Source organism: Oryx dammah, unplaced genomic scaffold, assembly GCF_014754425.2.
Source record: "Oryx dammah isolate SB20612 unplaced genomic scaffold, SCBI_Odam_1.1 HiC_scaffold_14, whole genome shotgun sequence".
Taxonomy (NCBI): Eukaryota; Metazoa; Chordata; class Mammalia; order Artiodactyla; family Bovidae; genus Oryx; species Oryx dammah.
In genome coordinates this window covers 21,050,529-21,068,619 of record NW_024070198.1, presented here as the reverse complement: position 1 = coordinate 21,068,619, position 18,091 = coordinate 21,050,529, and the positions used below count along the sequence as shown (strand labels likewise).

At 52.8% G+C, this 18,091-nt stretch overlaps 2 protein-coding genes across 5 annotated transcripts in view; one reads left to right on the top strand and one right to left on the bottom strand.

The window, feature by feature from the left end:
- Positions 1–3,874: 3,874 nt before the first annotated feature.
- Positions 3,875–11,051, bottom strand: SFXN3 (sideroflexin 3). Of its 3 annotated transcripts, none has more exons than XM_040255094.1 (11): positions 10,827–11,051; positions 9,494–9,657; positions 8,671–8,841; positions 8,261–8,359; positions 7,833–7,908; positions 7,600–7,685; positions 7,272–7,399; positions 7,026–7,075; positions 6,093–6,142; positions 5,578–5,625; positions 3,875–5,253 (listed from the first exon to the last, which is right to left on the bottom strand). In XM_040255094.1, the coding sequence occupies exons 2-11, from the start codon at positions 9,652–9,654 to the stop codon at positions 5,157–5,159; spliced, it is 966 nt and encodes a 321-aa protein (XP_040111028.1). In that variant the 5' UTR covers positions 9,655–9,657; positions 10,827–11,051; the 3' UTR covers positions 3,875–5,156. The 3 variants fall into 3 exon arrangements, with proteins under 3 accessions (XP_040111028.1, XP_040111029.1, XP_040111030.1); XM_040255095.1 differs by having other exon boundaries at positions 5,152–5,253; positions 9,494–9,982; positions 10,827–10,957; XM_040255096.1 differs by lacking the exon at positions 9,494–9,657 and having other exon boundaries at positions 5,152–5,253; positions 10,827–10,957.
- A 2,192-nt stretch (positions 11,052–13,243) lies between these two features.
- Positions 13,244–18,091, top strand: part of PDZD7 (PDZ domain containing 7) — a 19,035-nt gene continuing 14,187 nt past the window's right edge. The window contains exon 1 of one of the 2 annotated variants that reach the window (XM_040255085.1): positions 13,244–13,618. In XM_040255085.1, the coding sequence (XP_040111019.1) occupies positions 13,399–13,618 (220 nt within the window). In that variant the 5' untranslated portion in view covers positions 13,244–13,398. Of the gene's footprint in view, positions 13,619–17,787; positions 17,897–18,091 lie in introns of those variants that run through there. The other variant, XM_040255086.1, reaches the window with a different exon arrangement.

The following is an 18,091-nucleotide window of genomic DNA, read 5'->3' as shown; positions in this document are numbered from 1 at the left end:
GTGAGGGAAAAATATTTATAAAAGAAGAGTGAAGGGGGCAGCTTCAGAGGCTCTCTTTGGGAAAATGATACAACTGATTCGAGGTTCCCCCACAATTTCTAGCAAAAGATTGTTTGGCTTCAGGACCCGAGATCAGTGCAACATGCAGGGAGACTGACGAAGAGGGCACCGCCTGCTGAGCACTGGCTGTGTGCCAGCAGGTGGGATGGGACTCCTCACCCAACAGTCCATTTCTACTCAGCGCTGGGCACTAAACACTTAGCAGAGTTTACTGAAGTGTAGCATGCACGGGGAGAGAGACCGAGAGACCGCGGAAGGCGCAAGATGCAGAGTCAACAACCTCATAGGCCGCTGCGGGGGTGGGGGGTGGGGTGGTGGTGGACAGGCCTTGGAACCCAGGAAGGGCCTCGCGCACGATTCCTCGAAAACCTCGCATATTTCTGGGCGGGAAGTCAAAAGGCCGACGCTGGGGCGCTTGTGGGTTTCGAAACTGGAAACTAGGGAGGGGATTTGGCGGATTTAACGGCCCAGGACCCAGATGATCAACGAAGCGGATCTGTGACCTGTGACGCAGGTTCCAAGCTCAGGTAGGCATAGAGAACTGTATCCTCAACCTGCAGCGCTAAAGCCGTTGCCCGGGAAATGGGGAGGAGGCGGAGCCAACCGAACTTGGACTGACAGAGCCACAGCAGGGGCGGGACTCTGCTTCTGACTGGTTATGTTGCTCACGAGGGGCGTGGCTCGCTTACGAGCAAGCGGCTGCAGGGGCGGGTTGGCTTGAGACTGACAAGCTTGACTGGGAGGAAATAGGACTTGGTTTTAACAAGTAGGGCACCAGCCAGGGCGGGACTAGGATAGTCTGATTGGCATAAGTCCATATGGCAGGAGTTAAAGCTAACCCGAACCACCTGTCCTACGCAGACATTTTAGACACAGTCAGGGGAAGGACATGGTGAAGTGATTTGGGAGAATAACACTGAAACATATATATGCAGTTCAGTTCAGTTCAGTAGCTCTGTCGTGTCCGACTCTTTGCGACCCCATGGACTGCAGCACGCCAGGCTTCCCTGTCTATCACCAGCTCCCGGAATTTACTCAAACTCATGCCCATTGGGTCAGTGATGCCATCCAGCCATCTCATCCTCTGTCGTCCCCTTCTCCTCCCGCCTTGCCTTCAATCTTTCCCAGCAACAAATGAGTCAGCTTTTCACATCAGGTGGCCAAAGTATTTGAGTTTCAGCTTCAACATCAGTCCTTCCAATGAATATTCAGGACTGATTTCTTTTAGGATGGACTGGTTGGATCTCCTTGCAGTCCAAGGGACTCTCAAGAATCTTCTCCAACACCCCAGTTCATAAGCATCAATTCTTTGGCGCTCAGCTTTCTTTATAGTCCAACTCTCACATCCATATATGACTACTGGAAAAACCATAGCTTTAACTAGACGGACCTTTGTTGGCAAAGTAAAGTCTCTGCTTTTTAATATGCTGTCTAGGTTGTCATAACTTTTCTACCAAGGAGTAAGCATCTTTCATGGCTGCAGTCACCATCTGCAGTGACTTTGGAGCCCCCCAAAATAAAGTCTGCCACTGTTTCCAACATATACATATTACCATATGTAAAATAGCCAGCAGGAGTTCGATATATGATGCAAGGAACCCAAAGCCAGGGTTTTGTGACAACTTCAAGGGGTTGGGATAGGGAGGGAGGTGGGAGGGGAGTTCAAGAGGGAAGGGACGTATGCATACTTATTGCTGATTCACATTGATGGGTAGCAAAAACCATAACAATACTGTGAAGTAATAATCCTCTAATTTAAAAAAAGAAAGAAGAAGAAAAGATGTTGGCCTCCATTGGAAATATATACATTAAAAAAAAAAAATGTTGAACTCATTAGCCCCAATGGCCAAGGAAAACAGCCCCTGGCTCCCTCCTTATAGCCAGGGTAAGCCAGGCCTCCAGATCCAAGCCATTTTTTCCCCTTAGAACATGGACCAGGAGAGAGGAAGAAGGCTGGGGAGGAAGGCCAAGGATGCTGATACAAGTTCCCAGAGAAGGTTCCTGGAGTCTGAGCACTGGGAGGAAGACAGGAGACCCAAGAATGGGGCAGATTACTTTCCAGTGAGTAAAGTGCGATCTCTGCCCAAATGCTAGCTTCCAAAGAAAATTCCAAGCATGTGGAAGCAGTTTGGAAAGCATACTTCACTAGGATTTTCCCCTAAAGAACCTGTGAAGTTAACCTAAACCAAACTTTTTTTCTTTTGAGAAGCTGGTGTGAAACTAGGAATTTTGGTGGCAGAAAAGCCTTCCTACTAACTGGCCCACTGGTGCCCTGGCCAGTCTTCTCTCTAACATGGTTTAGTATTATCTGCAGAGTACAATAATTGTTACTAAATGTTCTTAATGATTTTGTTTTACAAAGATTCCTGCACCTCACTTCCTAAGTGGATTTCTTTTGCCTAGATTTTCCAGTAAAGTGTAAGGCTTCTTTTCAAGGGGATTGCCAATGGCCAAAGCTATAATTGTCGAAAGAGGTTTCAAGATTTGACCCAGGGTGCCAGCTGGGCTTGGTGGGAGACACTGTTCCCTGGTAGGATGCAACTGAAACTGGTTATCTAACTGTCATCCCATAGTTAATCAAGAATAGGAATCTTTGCTTATACTCCTTGTTATAAAACCCTCAAGCTTGGAAACTCTTCAGTGGCTTTGGTAAAAGGTCTGTCAATTTTTACTGCCCTGTAAACAAACTGGGCCAGGGAGGAGATGCCCTGGAATGTCAAAAGGACTAGAAAAATGACCTCAAGTTTAACTGGTGGGTGAGGAAAAAGCATAGCCAGGCTTTAGAGTCACTCAACTTGGCTTGAATCCTGATTCTACCACCAGATAGTTGTATAGCTGTAAACAATTTTCTTAATGTCTTAAATAAGTCTGTTTTCTTGCTATAGTGAAAGTGATAGTCGCTTAGTCGTGTCCAATTCTTTGCGACCCATGAACTGTCACCTGCCAGGCTCCTCTCTCCATGGAATTCTCCAGGCAAGAATACTGGAGTGGGTATCCATTCCCTTCTCCAGAGGATCTTCCCAACCCAGGGTTTGAACCATGGGTTTCCTGCATTTTTCTTGCTATGAGTGGACATAATATGTCTGGCCTCACAAGGGTGGTTGTGGAGCTCAAAAGACACAATGGACTTACAGCACTTAGTTTCATTAAGCCTGCCTGGCATGACTGGAAGGACTCAATGAGCGGTAGCTAGCGTCACCCCCTACTGTCCATCAAGTAAACTACTTTCCACAAGGAATGGGTGAGCTCAAGCCGGGTAACAGGTCACCTGAGGCTGTTATGGGACCATTCAGTCCTAAAGATTCCTAAAGATTTCTCTTGACAACCTACTGTGAGAGCTTTAGGCTGGGAAAAAAAGGAGCGTGTAGAGGTGTGTGGCACTGTAACAACTTCTCTGATGGAGCTAGGCAGTCCTTATCCGTCTAGCCTTCCTCTCATAGAGGTCACCACCACATCCCATGCCAAATGACTGAAGACAACCAAGAAGCCTGAGTTGATTTTTAGGTATGTGATCAGCCCCTTCCCACCCCCTTCCCCCACCCCAGCTCCCCTCTCCTCCAAGGGAATAGGAGGTGGAGCCATCATCTACCTGCATCCTTCCTACTTTAGTATTCTGGGTGCTGATGGAAGATTGATTTTTCTAATCTCAGAGCGCCCTCTGCTGGGGTCTGAGGCTCCCTACAAATGGGAAGGGAAAAGACTAAGATTTGAACTTTGTAGGGAGAGAAGGCTCCCTACAGAAAACTGCAGAAAGGAGGCTCTTCCCTGGCACTCAGAACGTGGAATTGAGTGACAAAGAAGAAACAGACAGGTGTTCAGTTTACTGAGTAACAATGGCACCATAGCTTTTATTACTGGTGGCGGTTGGTTGCAGGAAGCAGGAAGGTGCTCTTAGAGGATCTATCTCACTGGGGCCTTCACCCCACTTCAGCCAGAGGTCACAGGAGTTGGAGGCAAGGTCCAACTCTTCACTCTGTGAATTCACCAGCACATATTCCATCCCCAAGCCCACCTCCCCTTTGGACCAGCCATTGACACCTGGGCCCGTCTGCCTCTTGGAGGTGGGGGTGGGGGTGGGAACAGAGCCAACCCTCAAGAAAGGGAAGGAACTAGGATCAGGATGCTGCGGAATGTCTAACAAGATCAGCAGAACACAAAATCCCCTGTCTTAAGATTGTACACTCAGGCTTCGTCGCCCTGAGGTGTCTTACAGCCACTCAGACACCTGTGGAGTGTAAGCACCATTCCCACAGCTGCCTCCCTCTGTCAGAGGGTGCTGCGGGGGCTCTTAAAAAGGAATGCTTGCTATGCCTTCATGGCTTTTTGGTTGTGGGAGGGTGCTGGGATTGTAAGTTTAGCTTTGAGGTTATGATGTCAGAGTGGACCAAGAACTCCTGGGATTGTGCCCTAAGATGGCCTTATTGTAGTGGGAGGCAGGGAGTTAAAGAGCACTATGGGAAGCCAGCAAGAGCAGTACAGGACGCTGAGACTCCTTTGTTCTATAGAGAAGAGGAGAGGAAATGACCCATTCCAGGATGTGGGGGATGGGACAAGCCCCCTGCCTCCCTTATCCCCACATGTCCTCCTCTGCCAGCTCAGATCTTGAGTCAGCTTTGGGAGCCAGAAAGCAGAAATCTGAAGGATTCAGCCCAGTTTGGCCTGCTAAATGTCCTTCAATCTCTGTCGTGAGATCCTGGGGCTCCTATGTCCAGAAGGGGCAAGGTCCCATTAGAAATGACCTGGCTGGTGAAACTGTTTAGGCAAGAAAGCCCCATACCCTGGCTGGCAGATAGCCAAGAAGGGAAGCCAGACATGAGGACATCCCAGGACAGCCTGTACACACACGTTATCACTTATGTACACACACAGACGTACTAGCGTAGGAGAAAGGGATTATGTGACCCTGCCTTTTGAAATCAGAGGAGAGGAAAAGGCTATGGGGGTACCTCTCAGCCGAATGGATTGCTGGTCTCAATGGCTGCTCCCCCACCAAGCCCTCTGCCCAGCGCCAGGCAGATAAAAAGCAGCAAGGACGGCAAGGCTCCACTAAGCAGCAGCCCAAGGAGGCGAGGAAGGAGGCCAGGGGCTGACCTGCCTCAGAGCCCCTTGTTGTAGTAAACCACTTCGATGCTGGGGTTTTGCTCCTGAATCTGAGCTCTCAGCTCCGGCTCCAGCCTGTTCACGTGTATGGAGCTATAACAGAAGAGCAGGCTGGCTGAGTGTCTCCTGAGCCCACCCCTCACGCTCAGGGACCACCATCCCTCATCCTCCCAGGCTGCAGAATCTTCTCCTCCAACTGCCAGAGGCCCACCCAGATCACAGTCATTCCCTCACCCCCAGGAGAAGCTGAATGCCCACCAGGCCCCTTCCTGGAACACACTGATGGGACCTAAGGTCAGCTGCTACCAAAGGTGTGGAAAAGTGGAAGTGAAAGTGTTAGTCCTTCAGTCATGTCCAACTCTTTGCGACCCTATGGACCTGTCCAAAGCCCCAGCCAAGCCCAGGGACAGCACTTACCTTCTCTGGGGGAACAGGGCACAGCACAGGGGGGTGGCAAATACCAGGCTGAGGGAGAAGAGTGTAAGAGAGGTTTGTGAAGCGCTGACCTAAGAGTGTTCCCTCCCAGTCCCCCACCCCATCTCTGGAAACAGCCCCTACGGGTGGAAACCAATTAAAGCCAATGATGACAGATGACAGTACGTTCTGGCTGAGGAAGGAGCCTCCAGAGCGGTGATCCAGAGCGCCACAGCCAGTGACAGAACCAGGAATTAAAATGTGCATCAAACTCTGAGATGGCACCAAAAGGCTTATTTCCATGGTGGATGTGGGACCCCTTCGACTAGACTCTTGACCTTCAAGAACAGACCTCACCCCTTAACACACACAGTATGCTTTACAGGTGTCCAAGACCCCTACCAGCTGACTGTATGAATGAATGACATATATAAATATCTTAAAAGCAATAATACCCACCCACATTCACCAAAGAAAGGACACTCGCACACGCTCTAGCTGTCTTCCTGCATACTTACCAGAAGCCCACCAGGCCCATCTGCAGTGGGGCCCCCAGCCAGGGGCGGTGCTATGGGGAGAGAGAGACTATAAGTGTGTATCCCCTACCCCCTCACCCGTATACCCATACCACAACGGTTCTATCCCATCAGCTCTACCTTTAAGCCTCTGATACATGGCCCTTTTCTTTCCCCCAATCCCATAACAGCGATTGGCCGCCTCCCACTCCAGCCAGGCATGCTTGCCAACACCCTCCCTAGCATACCATCCTAACCCTTACCTCTCAGAATCACTTCCTACACTTCCTCCAGGAGCCTTTCTCCAGGAAGCCTTCTCTAATCCTCCACTCCCTCCCTCCCATCCCACTGCATGAATCTGTCCATTTCCAAACACACCTCCTGCTCTGCACACCCTTCTTGATTTGCTCCAGCCACCACCAATCTGTTGCTCCGTGTGTGTGTGTGTGTGTGTGTGTGTGTGTATGTGTGTGTGTAGTTGGCACTCAATAAATATTTGCGAATAAAGGAGTCATCAAATGAGTCAGAGCTTACATTGTAAACTACGGGATGTTCTGTCCTGTTCACACGTGTGTGAGCCTGTGTGTGTGTGTGTATGCGTGTGTCTCAGTGCTTTTCACAGCTGACAGCACGAGCATGATACCAGGTGTGACTGTGATGGTCCCTCCCTATGTGTGTCTCTGGAGTGACACCAGCTTCTTTAAGGACAGAAACCCTTTCCTTCGTTTCCTGCCCTTTTCCTGCACCCTCAGTGCTCCTTCACTCCAGTTCAATTTAGTCTTGCTGAATGAATTAATGAAGAGGGAGGGGGAGCACAGGGGTGCAGACAGGTGGCAAGTCTTAGACTTAGGTCAGGCTGCAGAGGAGGTTGGGGACTGGTCACTTCTGCCCCCAGGCACCACTACTTCCAGCATGGGAAAGGTGAAAGTGACCTACCTTCAGGAAGTCTTTCTTCTCCAGGGTGTCCATGATCACCGGGGGAATAGCTGAGGGAAGAGCAGGGCAGGGAGAAAGGGAGTGAATGGAGTGAAAGGCAGGACCCTCAGGAAGGGGTGATTCCCCCTTAGCAGCTCCTCCCACTCTCCCCAGAATCTTATAGCTCCCAGAGTCCTCACACCCCCTGGATAATGGCATCCCTTCTCTTAGGGCCTCCTGTGCCCCAAGGAGCCACTCCTGCCTCACCCATGGCAGGAATCGCCATGCAGATTCTTGATATCACCACCTGGAAGATTCCTTGCTTGGCTGCAGCCACGGAATGGCCAAGCCTCTGACCCTGTTCACTGGTCACTGGGATGCCCACCTGCAGCTCCCTGAGAAAGGAAAGGGGTGGGGATCAGATCACAGGCAGCTGGTCCCTGGGGTCCCCTTGGACAGCCTAGATTCAAAGGCTGGTTCTCCCACCCCAGCATCCCCCCAGCACCAGACGGAGACTAGGCCCAGCAGTTTGCACGGCCAGCTGGTATGCCTACAAGCACTCTGCATGCACACGCCAGAAGCAGGGGCCACTCACCTTTGCCTCATCAGGGGGATGTTGATGCAGTTGGCAGCTGCAACAGCTGCAAAGGGCACAAATCTGCCAACCAGTGGGGGAAGATGCTGGGGGAGAAAAGGTGTCCCTGAGTGGCCCTAAGGGCCATGGGGTGGCGGGGAACTCCGAGGAGAGTCACCGGGAGCCTGTAGGTTGGGTGGAGGAGGGGAAAGGGAAGAAGGAGGTAAGTAAAGAGAGAATGGGAGGGCATTTACCTTGGTCAGGGATTTGAGTCCCAGGGCTGTGGCCACAGCCCCGGTGGTGGCACTCACGTACGCCGTTCCCAGCTGCCTGTGGGTGGAAGAGCCAGGAAATGAGGTGGAAATGAACAACCCAGCATGTGGCTCTTTGCTTCAGGGACACGCCAAATCCTCAGTAACTGAGGTGTGAGAGGCTGGCCTCACTGCAGAGAAACGTCTCCCCTGCTCCAGTGTAGACCTGTCTGGAAGCCCCAATCCCTCCACTTGAAGAGGGCTGGGTCCCCCAAAGCATACACAAGAAGACCTCGCACCATCAGTCAGGCCAGGAAAGTGAGTAGGGGACTGGCTGAGAGGAGGGCATTGAGCCACATGCTGCACAGGCCTGGGAGGACAAGAGAGAGAAATGGAGGGCCGGGAGAAGAGCCCCTGGGGTGAGCTCTCACCCCACAGTGATGGGAGCGTCACCACTGCGGTTGGAGTAGTTCACGACGGCATTGAAGGACTGATTCAGCCACTGCCAGAACACCACGGTTGGGGTCTTCCTGAGGGAACAAAGGCACTTATTTCCACAGTGTCCCACGTCCTTGGACACCGACAATAAAACCCCAAAGGTTATCTCCAAACCCTCAAGAAGGGCCCTGGTGATGACCCCAGAACCTGCTCTGATGACCTGTGCATGACCCTCCTTACACAAACACACCTGAGTTTTGAGGAATGGAAGAGATTCTAATACAAGCTCTCAGCCACCCACTATTTTCTGCCCAAACTGGCCCAGAGAGGACCTGCCTAATCATCAGGTTACCCTCTAGCCTGAACAGAGTACCAGGGAGGAGACATACAAGATAGGACCTGCCTGTAGAAGATGAGCATGCAGCCGGTGATGGTCATGTTCATGGGCACCTGTGCTGACATGCGACCTATCAGGACCACCTTTTCTCCTGTGTCTGGATGGAAGGCAGAGTCGTACACGTACTTGGCCCTCCACAGCTGGTCCTCAGTGAGCCCGGGCATTATCACGCCAGCCCTGAAGAAGTTGGCAAGGAGCTGACAGGCAATTCTAGGGGGCAGATCCACCCTCCCAAGCCCTGCCCACCCAGCTCAGGGGTGATCTGGGCAGAGGACCAGACACTCTGGCTCCCAATTTCAGAACAAACGAGCTCCTTGTCTCTGGGGAAGAATCAAATCTTCCAGAAAGAGGGCGCCTATTTCTATTTCCTTTCTGGCTACACAAAGAGGGGTGCCCTTCTGTTTCTGTCTAATGCTAGGTCATGGGTCATGGTGGTTTCCAATGGGTCAAAAATGGCTGGGGTGCTCTGAGGGTTTTTCCTCTTGGAAGCAAGGAGGCTGCCCTCCTAATTTATTGGGACTCAACTTTGAGCTCCTCCATCCTTGCAGAGGGTGGCCCAGCAGAGGAACAGGTCCTATAGAGGGTTTGTGAAGCATAGAACAGCACCCTACCCATAAATATTAACACCACCTCCTCTACCCAAACACCCTGAAATCCTTTGGGCTGGAGTTCTGTGTCTTAGCTGTCAGTGATTCTGACAGATAGAGTCAAGGAGTGAGGAGGTGGAGGAGTAGAATAGGGTCATGCTCAAGTGAGAGGAGATAGGTACAAAAAGTACTGTATGAATAGCAGGGAATGAGCCCCTGGGTCAGATGGGGTCAGGGGTCACCTGTAGTTCTTCACGATGTTCCGGGAAGCTTCCAGCTGTGCCCCAGACAACAGCAGATTTCGGGGGTCCGTCACGGTGAAGAAGTGCCGGGCTCTGCCTAGGAAAGTGCTTTGGTCCCAGCGAGGTTCCTGGATATTGATATCTAAAGGCAACTCACCCATTTTCTGCAGGGCAGGAACCAAAGTCAGAGGACTCCAAGGAGGGGGTCCAAGGGCTCCACATGGGGGAGACTTTGGTGGTGCTGCCCTGGTCCCTGGGCCTATTGCCAATCCTTCTAGAGCTCAAGGTAAAGCAAGCTGGGGAGGAGCTGTTCTCTAGGCAATGTTCCAGCCCAGGGACCTACAGCCACTGGAGGAGGGGACAGGAGAGAACACGCCAGGAAAGCAGATGTCCTTGTGCTCTGGCCTGCTGCAGATTTTCATGAGTGAGGATTTACACGTGTGTGGTTGACGTGAGCAGCAACTAATCCCATGCAGCTACTCTTGTGCTCTGCATGCACAAAAATGCAGATTATATGCATCACACATCCACATTCATGTCGGCTTTAGGCCCCAGTTGCTTTGAGACCTACATACAAACACCCAAGGCTGTTTGGGAAAATGGCATAAGCGGTACCACACTCCAGGCCCTAAATGGAGGAGAGCAAGGGCTCAACAGCTCCAGGGCTCACCTATTCCGGGTCTCAAACAGGGGACTGCTGCCAGCCACAGTGTGCTCGCAGGCATCCACAAGCTCCCTCTCCAGACCCATCTTCCTTAACCACACTGAATTGCCCAAAGTTCTCCTTGTTCCCCAGGTGAGCAGGGCTGGCATGGACACCCACTCACCTCCTTCCTGAGCCACCTGCCTCTAAAGGAGCAGGATTCAGTAAGTGACCCCTTCCCTCGGCATAGAGAAGAAAGCCTGAAGCAGCCATCTGGCCATGTTAGGCAAAATCCTACAAAATGACTAATCCTCTCCAACCACACTTCCTCACAGGCAGGCACACCCTCCCCTCTCACACACTCACATTCACATATCCACACACAGAGACACCAGCATACTCGCCCTACACAGACCTGCAGACAGGGTGGACACACCCTGCACACCAAGACCGTTACTTACTTCACACACACACACACACACACAGCCTACATCCATCAGCTGCAGACACTTGAATGTGTGACCACACAGAGCCCCACCCTAACACTCCCTCCCTAACCAACCTCCCCTGTGCCCCGTGAGCCGAAGTTACTAAATCCTATAGGACAGGGGCAGCTCCCTTTCTGACTCACAGCCCTCAACCCTCTACTCCCCTGACCCCCGAACCCCACCCGGCACAGCGACCACTCACGCTTTCCTAGGCTCCTGGGCTCCGCGGTTCTGCAGCTCTCAAACTCGCCTTCCTCTCCGCGCTTCCCCCCCCCACCCCGCCCCGCCTTCACATCCATCACGCGTAACGTCACGCGTGACGCTCACCGGCTTGAGAGGCGGGGGCTCCTCCCGATGAGGCCAGGGATTGGCAGGGCCTGGGGGCGATGAGTGTCATTAAGGGCGACGCCCCCAGCCCTGGCTACCGAGACCCAGCCTTCCGCAGCCTCCCAGAGCCAATCCGGGCTCGGGAATCAGTCCTGGCCGCCTCCCAGCGCGATAGAGGAGGGGAAGAGCTGCCCCGTTTAGTTGCATTCCCTTGGCTGGCCTCGGGAGGCACCCGGCCTGTGCCCAAGGGGTCTAGGTGCCCCCGGAGAAGGCAGGCGGCGCGGAGGGGCATCCTCTGACGGTGCGCCCAGAGGGACTCGGGTTACCTCCAGGCTTGTTTACTTGATGGCTACCTTGGCCGTGGCCTCTGCCTACTTGGTCCCCTGGGCTCCTACCCCGGTTCCCATAAGGTCCTCTCTCAGCATCCGGACATTCTTACTCCCTCACAGTCCAGTTCTGTTAGCGCCTGTGTCCTTCCAGTGCCCGCACATTTCCTCCTCTGTATCTTCTATCCTCCCCTCTGTAACCTCTAGCTCCGCTGGGTCCCCAATTTCCTTATGACTCCAGTCCCTATCCCTGCATCACAGACCCTGGCCCCTGGCCCTGTCCCGGAGATGAAGGGGCAGAAAGCTCAAGGTACCTCTGTCTGCATCAAGCAAGTGGATCAGACATTCTTCCTCCTTCTGGTGGCCCGAAACCAGCTTCCCTGCTATGCGTCCTTTCCAGAAATGGAAGGCCAGAGAGACACTTTCTGACATAGAAGGAGGATGCATGTGAAGGCAACGTTCAAACACACACACACACACACACACACACGCACACGCACACAACTCATCATCATACAGAACATCCATGCCGCAGACTGAGGCTGCAGCTCGAGCTCCTGCCCACTGCAGGTTCACGCCTCTCTCTGCCCAGGTGACATTCCCTCGCTGAGACCTCAGGGGTGACCGCAGAGAGGTGGGAGGTCGGACACGACTGAAGTGACTTAGCAGCAGCAGCAGTTAGTAGCTGGTTCGGCCTGGAAACGACGCGGTTCTAGGCTCGCCTGCACCGAACCGGTAGCGGGAGTCGGGCGAGCCGAGATCCAAGCTTTAAGTTCATAGTGCAGGATTGGGTATCAGAACTCGAACTGGAGCGGGTAGAACCCATCGGCCCCAGCCCAGTTTACAGACGGCATCCCCAGGCACCCAGGAGAGGTGGCGGGAGGGAATGACTGGCGGCCTTCCCAGCCAATGGGAGCCCGAGGCTGAGCGGGCCAGCCCTATTCCTGCAGACTCCGCGGGGCATGGGCGGGGATTCCCGGGCCGCTGCTCTCTTTCCGCGCCCGCAAGCGGGCGAGGCCGGCGGCTGCCACAAGCGCGACCAGGTGAGGGGGGACGGGAAGGATGGAGCCCGGGGGTGGGCTGCTGCGTTCTAGATTCTGGAACTGCTATGCGAGATTTGGCCCAAGGTTTTGCGTGGGATGTTGTGGGATTCTCAGCAGCAGGTCTCGTCCCCAAGGCTGGGAGAGGTTCATGCACCTCTTTAGACCCAAGGGAAGGGGGGACAGAGGAGACTGCAGCCTGGGGCTTGGAGATCTCTGGGGCCCTTGGCTGCAGCTGTCCCAGGTTCTGGAGGCCCCAGCCCCTGGGACTGGCCCCCAGCCCACATACACAGGAGAGGTGGTGCAGAGAACTGTCGCGGCCCAAATCTCTCACAGTGTCACTTAAGTCGTGTCCGACTCTGTGCGACCCCATAGACGGCAGTCCACCAGGCTCCCCCGTCTCTGGGATTCTCCAGGCAAGAACACTGGAGTGGGTTGCCATTTCCTTCTCCAATGCATGAAAGTGAAAAGTGAAAGTGATGTCGCTCAGTCGCGTCCGACTCTTAGCGACCCCATGGACTGCAGCCCACCAGGCTCCTCCATCCATGGGATTTTCCAGGCAAGAGTACTGGAGTGGGGTGCCATTGCCTCCTCCTGTTTTCAGCCCTAGGGCCGGCAATAATCCCATCTCCACTCTCTCAACCTCTACTGAGGACTGGAGACCTACCTGAGTAGATGACTCAGCTGAGAGCAGGAACAAGGGGTAAAAGAGAGGTTCTCACCCAACTTGTGGTATAAATGGCTCCAAAGTGCATGATGGTGCCTGAAATGGGCAGTTCTCTAGCCAGGGGTGGGAGAAGTGAGAGACCTAAGGGTTGAACAGGATGCTCAAGCTGGTGGGGAGGGGGTGGAGGTCCTGGGAGGTAGCAGGGGCAGCATTTACACCCCTTCCCCAATCCTTGCTCTCCCTGTGCAGGCCTGGAGCACATACTCCTGAGAAGCAGCAGAGGTTGGGGGCTCCCAGTCCTTGAGACCCTGGTTGGCACAGAAGGCTCATGGAGCCCCAGGCGTGGGGGGCCCTCCTCTTGAGGGTCAGCAGGTTCCTTCCGGACCTGCAGGGTGCCACCCCAATCTAGCCAACATGGCACATGGTTTTGCAGTGGGCTTTGACCCGCTGGGTCTTGGAGACCTAAACTCCAGCTCTCTGAGCTCCCTCTCCTCCCGAGGCCACCTGGGCAGCGAGTCGGGCTCCGCAACGCGATACCTGCTAAGAAAGCAACGGCTGCTGAATGGGCCCCCCCGTGGAATCCGAGCCTCATCGCCCATGGGCCGAGTCATCCTCATCAACTCCCCTATCGAAGGTGGGGGCAGGGCCGGGAACTATCAGAGTGGGTAGGGGACAGCAGGCTTAAGTAGGTGAAGGGAAAGCCAGCATGGGTGGGGGAGTCCTAGGGATGCAGGGAGAGAGAGGGCCTCTAGTAACCCATAGATTCTTCCTCGTCTATCCTTTTCTTATCTTCAGACTGGTTTTTTAGTATTGCAAGATTGTGGAGAGGTCAGAGCTGGGAGGTCTGGGCATGGAGGTGAAGAAGGGGTGTGTGGTATGCTGCTACTAAGTTGCTAAGTCACTTCAGTCATGTCCAACTCTGTGCGATCCCGTAGACAGCAGCCCACCAGGCTCCTCTGTCCCTGGGATTCTCCAGGCAAGAATACTGGAGTGGGCTGCCATTTCCTTCTCCAATGCGTGAAAGTGAAGTCGCTCAGTCGTGCCCTACTCTTAGCGACCCCATGGACTGCAGCCCACCAGGCTCCTCCATCCATGGGATTTTCCGGGCAAGAGTACTGGAGTGGGGTGCCATTGCCTTTTCCGGTGTGGTATGCTAGCCCCCAAGTAAGCAAGGCCAAGTATTAAACTGGCCCCCTCCCTCCTGTGAACTCTTCCTTTCTCCAGGCTCATTTGAGTATGACTTTTGGGGGATGGGACAGCATGGAGAAGGACATTCTTCATCAACCTGCCCTTTGTGTGCCCAGCTCTATGCTGGGCTGTGGGAGTCAGTGTCCAGATGGACAGAGAATTAAAGGCTTCAGGTGCAAAGGATGGAGAGAGAGGTAGACTGGAAGATGCTCCAGAGAATGGGGAGGGGTCGAGGGTCAGCACGGAGTCCCAGGTCTTGGCCCCGAGGGAGGGGGACACCTAATCTTATGCAGTTGCTTAGTGCCGTTTCATGGCACACCTATCTTATACCAGCTCTCATTAGGTCCTGAGGGGAACCTACAGAGAACTAAGTCTCAATTTTCACCTTCCAGAAATTTCCAGTGTAGCAGGTCTTGGAGACCGAGCCATGGTAGCAGCTGGTAGTGGGGTAGAGATATCACAGGCAAGGTTGAAATGGAAAGTGTGGAATATGGCAGGCAGGCACTTAGGAGGCAGAATGGCACAGTGACAGATGTGAGGCGACAGAAAGCCGGTGAACCAGGCAGGACCTTGCCTACCGGCAGGGCAGGGGGCCTCCCCGGGCCTGGGCTTTCCTTGAGCAGAACCAGATAAGTATCTTCAGCTGCCCTCCTCTCTCAGCCAGCAGAGCTCCCCTGGCTGGCTCTCAGACTGGACTTTTCAGACCTTGCTCTTCCCTCTGACCTCACTGGCCCCTCTCTGTCCCCTACCCAGGCCTTTGGGTGGAATATGCTGCTCAGAGAGCAGGCTTTCCCACACCAGTGGCCCAGCACACTCACCCCCATCGTCTGCCACGCTGGCCCCACTTTCAGGTGAGCAGCAAGGCAGTATGTCACTCTGGGCATGGAGCTGGAGCCCCCAGATGAACTAGGAGACACGGAGGAGCAGAAGGGAAGCACTGCAGTACAGCCCCTGCCAATCCCATCGTATTAGAATTACACCTATACCTCCCCCTGCACTCTCCAGGCTCGACTATGATGCGCACTGTCCCTCTCAAGAGCCTCCTCCAGCAGTTCCATGAGGCTCTCTCCCTCACCCCGTGCCCCAGTACAGTCAGGAGAGCAGCCTCCCTTAGCAATGATGAAAGGACTGGGGCGTCAATCCAACCAATTGGTCTGTCTGGGTTGGGAGCCTGTGAGCTCAGAATTGTCCCCTCTACCTGAGCACAAACATCCCCCAACTCACCACAGGCTGGAGCCCCTCCCCCATGTTATTTTATCTGTTATTATTTAGACCCTTCCAGAGGCCTAACGTAACTGATTGGGAGACACAGTAGAAGGGGGAACACTGCTACCCACATTGTCCTCGAGAGTTCCCACCAGCTCCTCAAACTCGTTGGGTCCCAGAGAAATGGCATTATCTTTAATCCCAACCAGCCCCTTCTTCTTGCTCTCCTAACTTATTCATTTATTCATTATTCTGCTTATTATTTCATTCATCAAAAAAAGACTTAGCAGGAACTTCCCTGGAGATCCAGTGGTTAAGACTCCATGTTGCCACTGCAGAGGGCATGGGTTTGACCCTTAGTTGAGGAAATAAGATCAGACATGTTGTGCAGTGTGGCCAAAAAAAATTTTTTTAAAGACTTAGCAAATATCAAGCACTGTGCAACATACTGGGGAATACCTTGGTGGAAAGAATTACTAAGCCCCTACCATGATTGACTTCCCTCGTGGCTCAGATGGTAAAGTGTCTGCCTACAATGCAGGGGACCCGGGTTCGATCCCTGGGTCAGGAAGATCCCCTGGAGAAGGAAATGGCAACCCACTCCAGCACTCTTTCCTGGAAAATCCCATGGACAGAGGAGCCTGATAGGCTATAATCCTTGGATTCACAAAGAGTCGGACTCGACTGAACGACTTCGCTTTTTCACTTTACCATGATTGAGGTTATAGTCCAGTGAAAGGAGAGTGAGAATAAACAATATTACAAATAAGCAAATAATGAGAAAGGATGGTAATCTTAAAGGTATTAATTTGGATGATAGGATAGAGTAGTGGTTATCAAACTTTCGAATACATCAGAATTGCCTGGGGGCTCATGAAAAAATTACTGGATCCCACACTCAGAGCATCTGATTCAGTGGGTCTGCGGTAAAACTCCAAATTCACATGTGTGATAACTTTCCAGGGGCTGCTGCTGCTGATCTGGAGAGCTCTCTTTGAGACCAATTTTGAGACTCCCTGGGAGGAGGGGGAGGGGCCTTTCTTCAGCAGAATCTCCCAGGAAGTCTTCTCTTAGAAAGTGGCACCCGAGCCAGGAGGAAGTGGAAATAGGAGGTGGCTTTACGAAGGTCTGGGCAAGAGCACCCCAGGCAGAGGGAACACTGAAAGGACTGGCTGGTGAGAGGAACAGGGAGGAGGTCAGTGTGGCCCAAGGTCATGAGGCCAGGGAGGGTGGCCAGGGGTGAATGTTGAGAAGTGGGCAGAGGGAAACCAGGGGGGGCCTTATTGAGCATGGAAGAAATGTGGAGCTCCTTCTAGAAGCAGGGGCAAGCATTGAGGCTTTTAATCAGGGAAAGGCATGACTGTGTATAGAATGGGTTAAAGGAGACAGAGGTGAAAGTGAGGAGATAGTGAGGCTGCTGGCTATCTGGAGAGATGCCTGGTGGCAGGGCTAGGGCACTGGAGGTAGAGAAACTTCCCTCCTCAGGGGCCCCAAGCTCCTGGCCCAGGGAGCTGGCTCTCCAGGAGGGAATGAGGAGAAAGAGAATTGGAGGGCAGGAGAGCAAAAGTCTCCTTGTCTGGGCTGAGAAGGTCCTGGGACCTGTGCAGATAGAATCAGCTAGGAAGCATGTCCTGTGTCCCTGCCTATAGGCTGCCCTTGGGGATTTCTGCCAGAGCCACTCTGCTCATGCACTGTAACTTGATTTCTCTTAGATCAAGTGTGTGTGTGTGTGTGTGTATATGTGAGAGAGAAAGATTTCCCCTCTCAAACACCTCTGAGTAAGCCTCACCCAAGAACTTTGACCTTCCCACCTGGGACCCAAGTTACCCCTCCAGTCCCCTCACTCTTCTCTAACCAGAAGACCACCTCTGAGCCTTTGCTCACTCCATCCCTTCATCAGTGCCTTTCCCTTCCCCTCCACCCACCCAAATCCCACCTTCCAAGAAGCCTTCCCCAATAGTTCTGGTCCCTAAAGTTCCCCTCCTCTGCCTTTCCCTGTCACTGATGGAGAGAAACACTTCTGTGCTCTAGGCACATACGAAGGCATGGTGGTGTTTTGGGTTTCTCTCCTCATCTAGTCAAATAGCTCCTAGAACCCTTACCTCCAGAATCACAGAGTCTACAAGGTAAAAAGAGCCTCAGGGATCCTTCCACAACATCCCAGACAGGGATTTACTATCAGCTTGTATGCCTCCAAATAATGAGGAATTCACTATCTTTCATGGAAAATTCATTCCATTGTCTGCCAGCTAAAGGTTTTAGAGAAAGTTTTCCCTTATTAAATCTCCTCCATATAACTCCACTGTGTGGGCTTGGTTCTGCCCTAGGGGTTACACAGACAAAAATATCTAATGCCTTTTATAGAATAGTTCTTCAAGTATTTGAAGATAGGCTTGTCTCTGCTGTAAGCCAGAGAGCCAGGATTCCCTCGACTGTGCCTCATAGAATGGAATCTTTTTCATCCATCTGACTCTGACCTTTTCATCCATCTGACTTTTTTAGAATTTGGCCTGTCCCAGTGAGTATGGGAAGCTTAGTAAGGATTACACACACACACACACACACACACACACACACACACACACACACACACCCCTACATTATAAGGGAAGGAAAACTGTCTTCTAGCATGGAGTCCTGTCCTGCCTGCTCCCACATCCTTCCTGCCATGATCTCAAAAACACTCAGAGAAGACTTAGAAATTAGCTGCCTA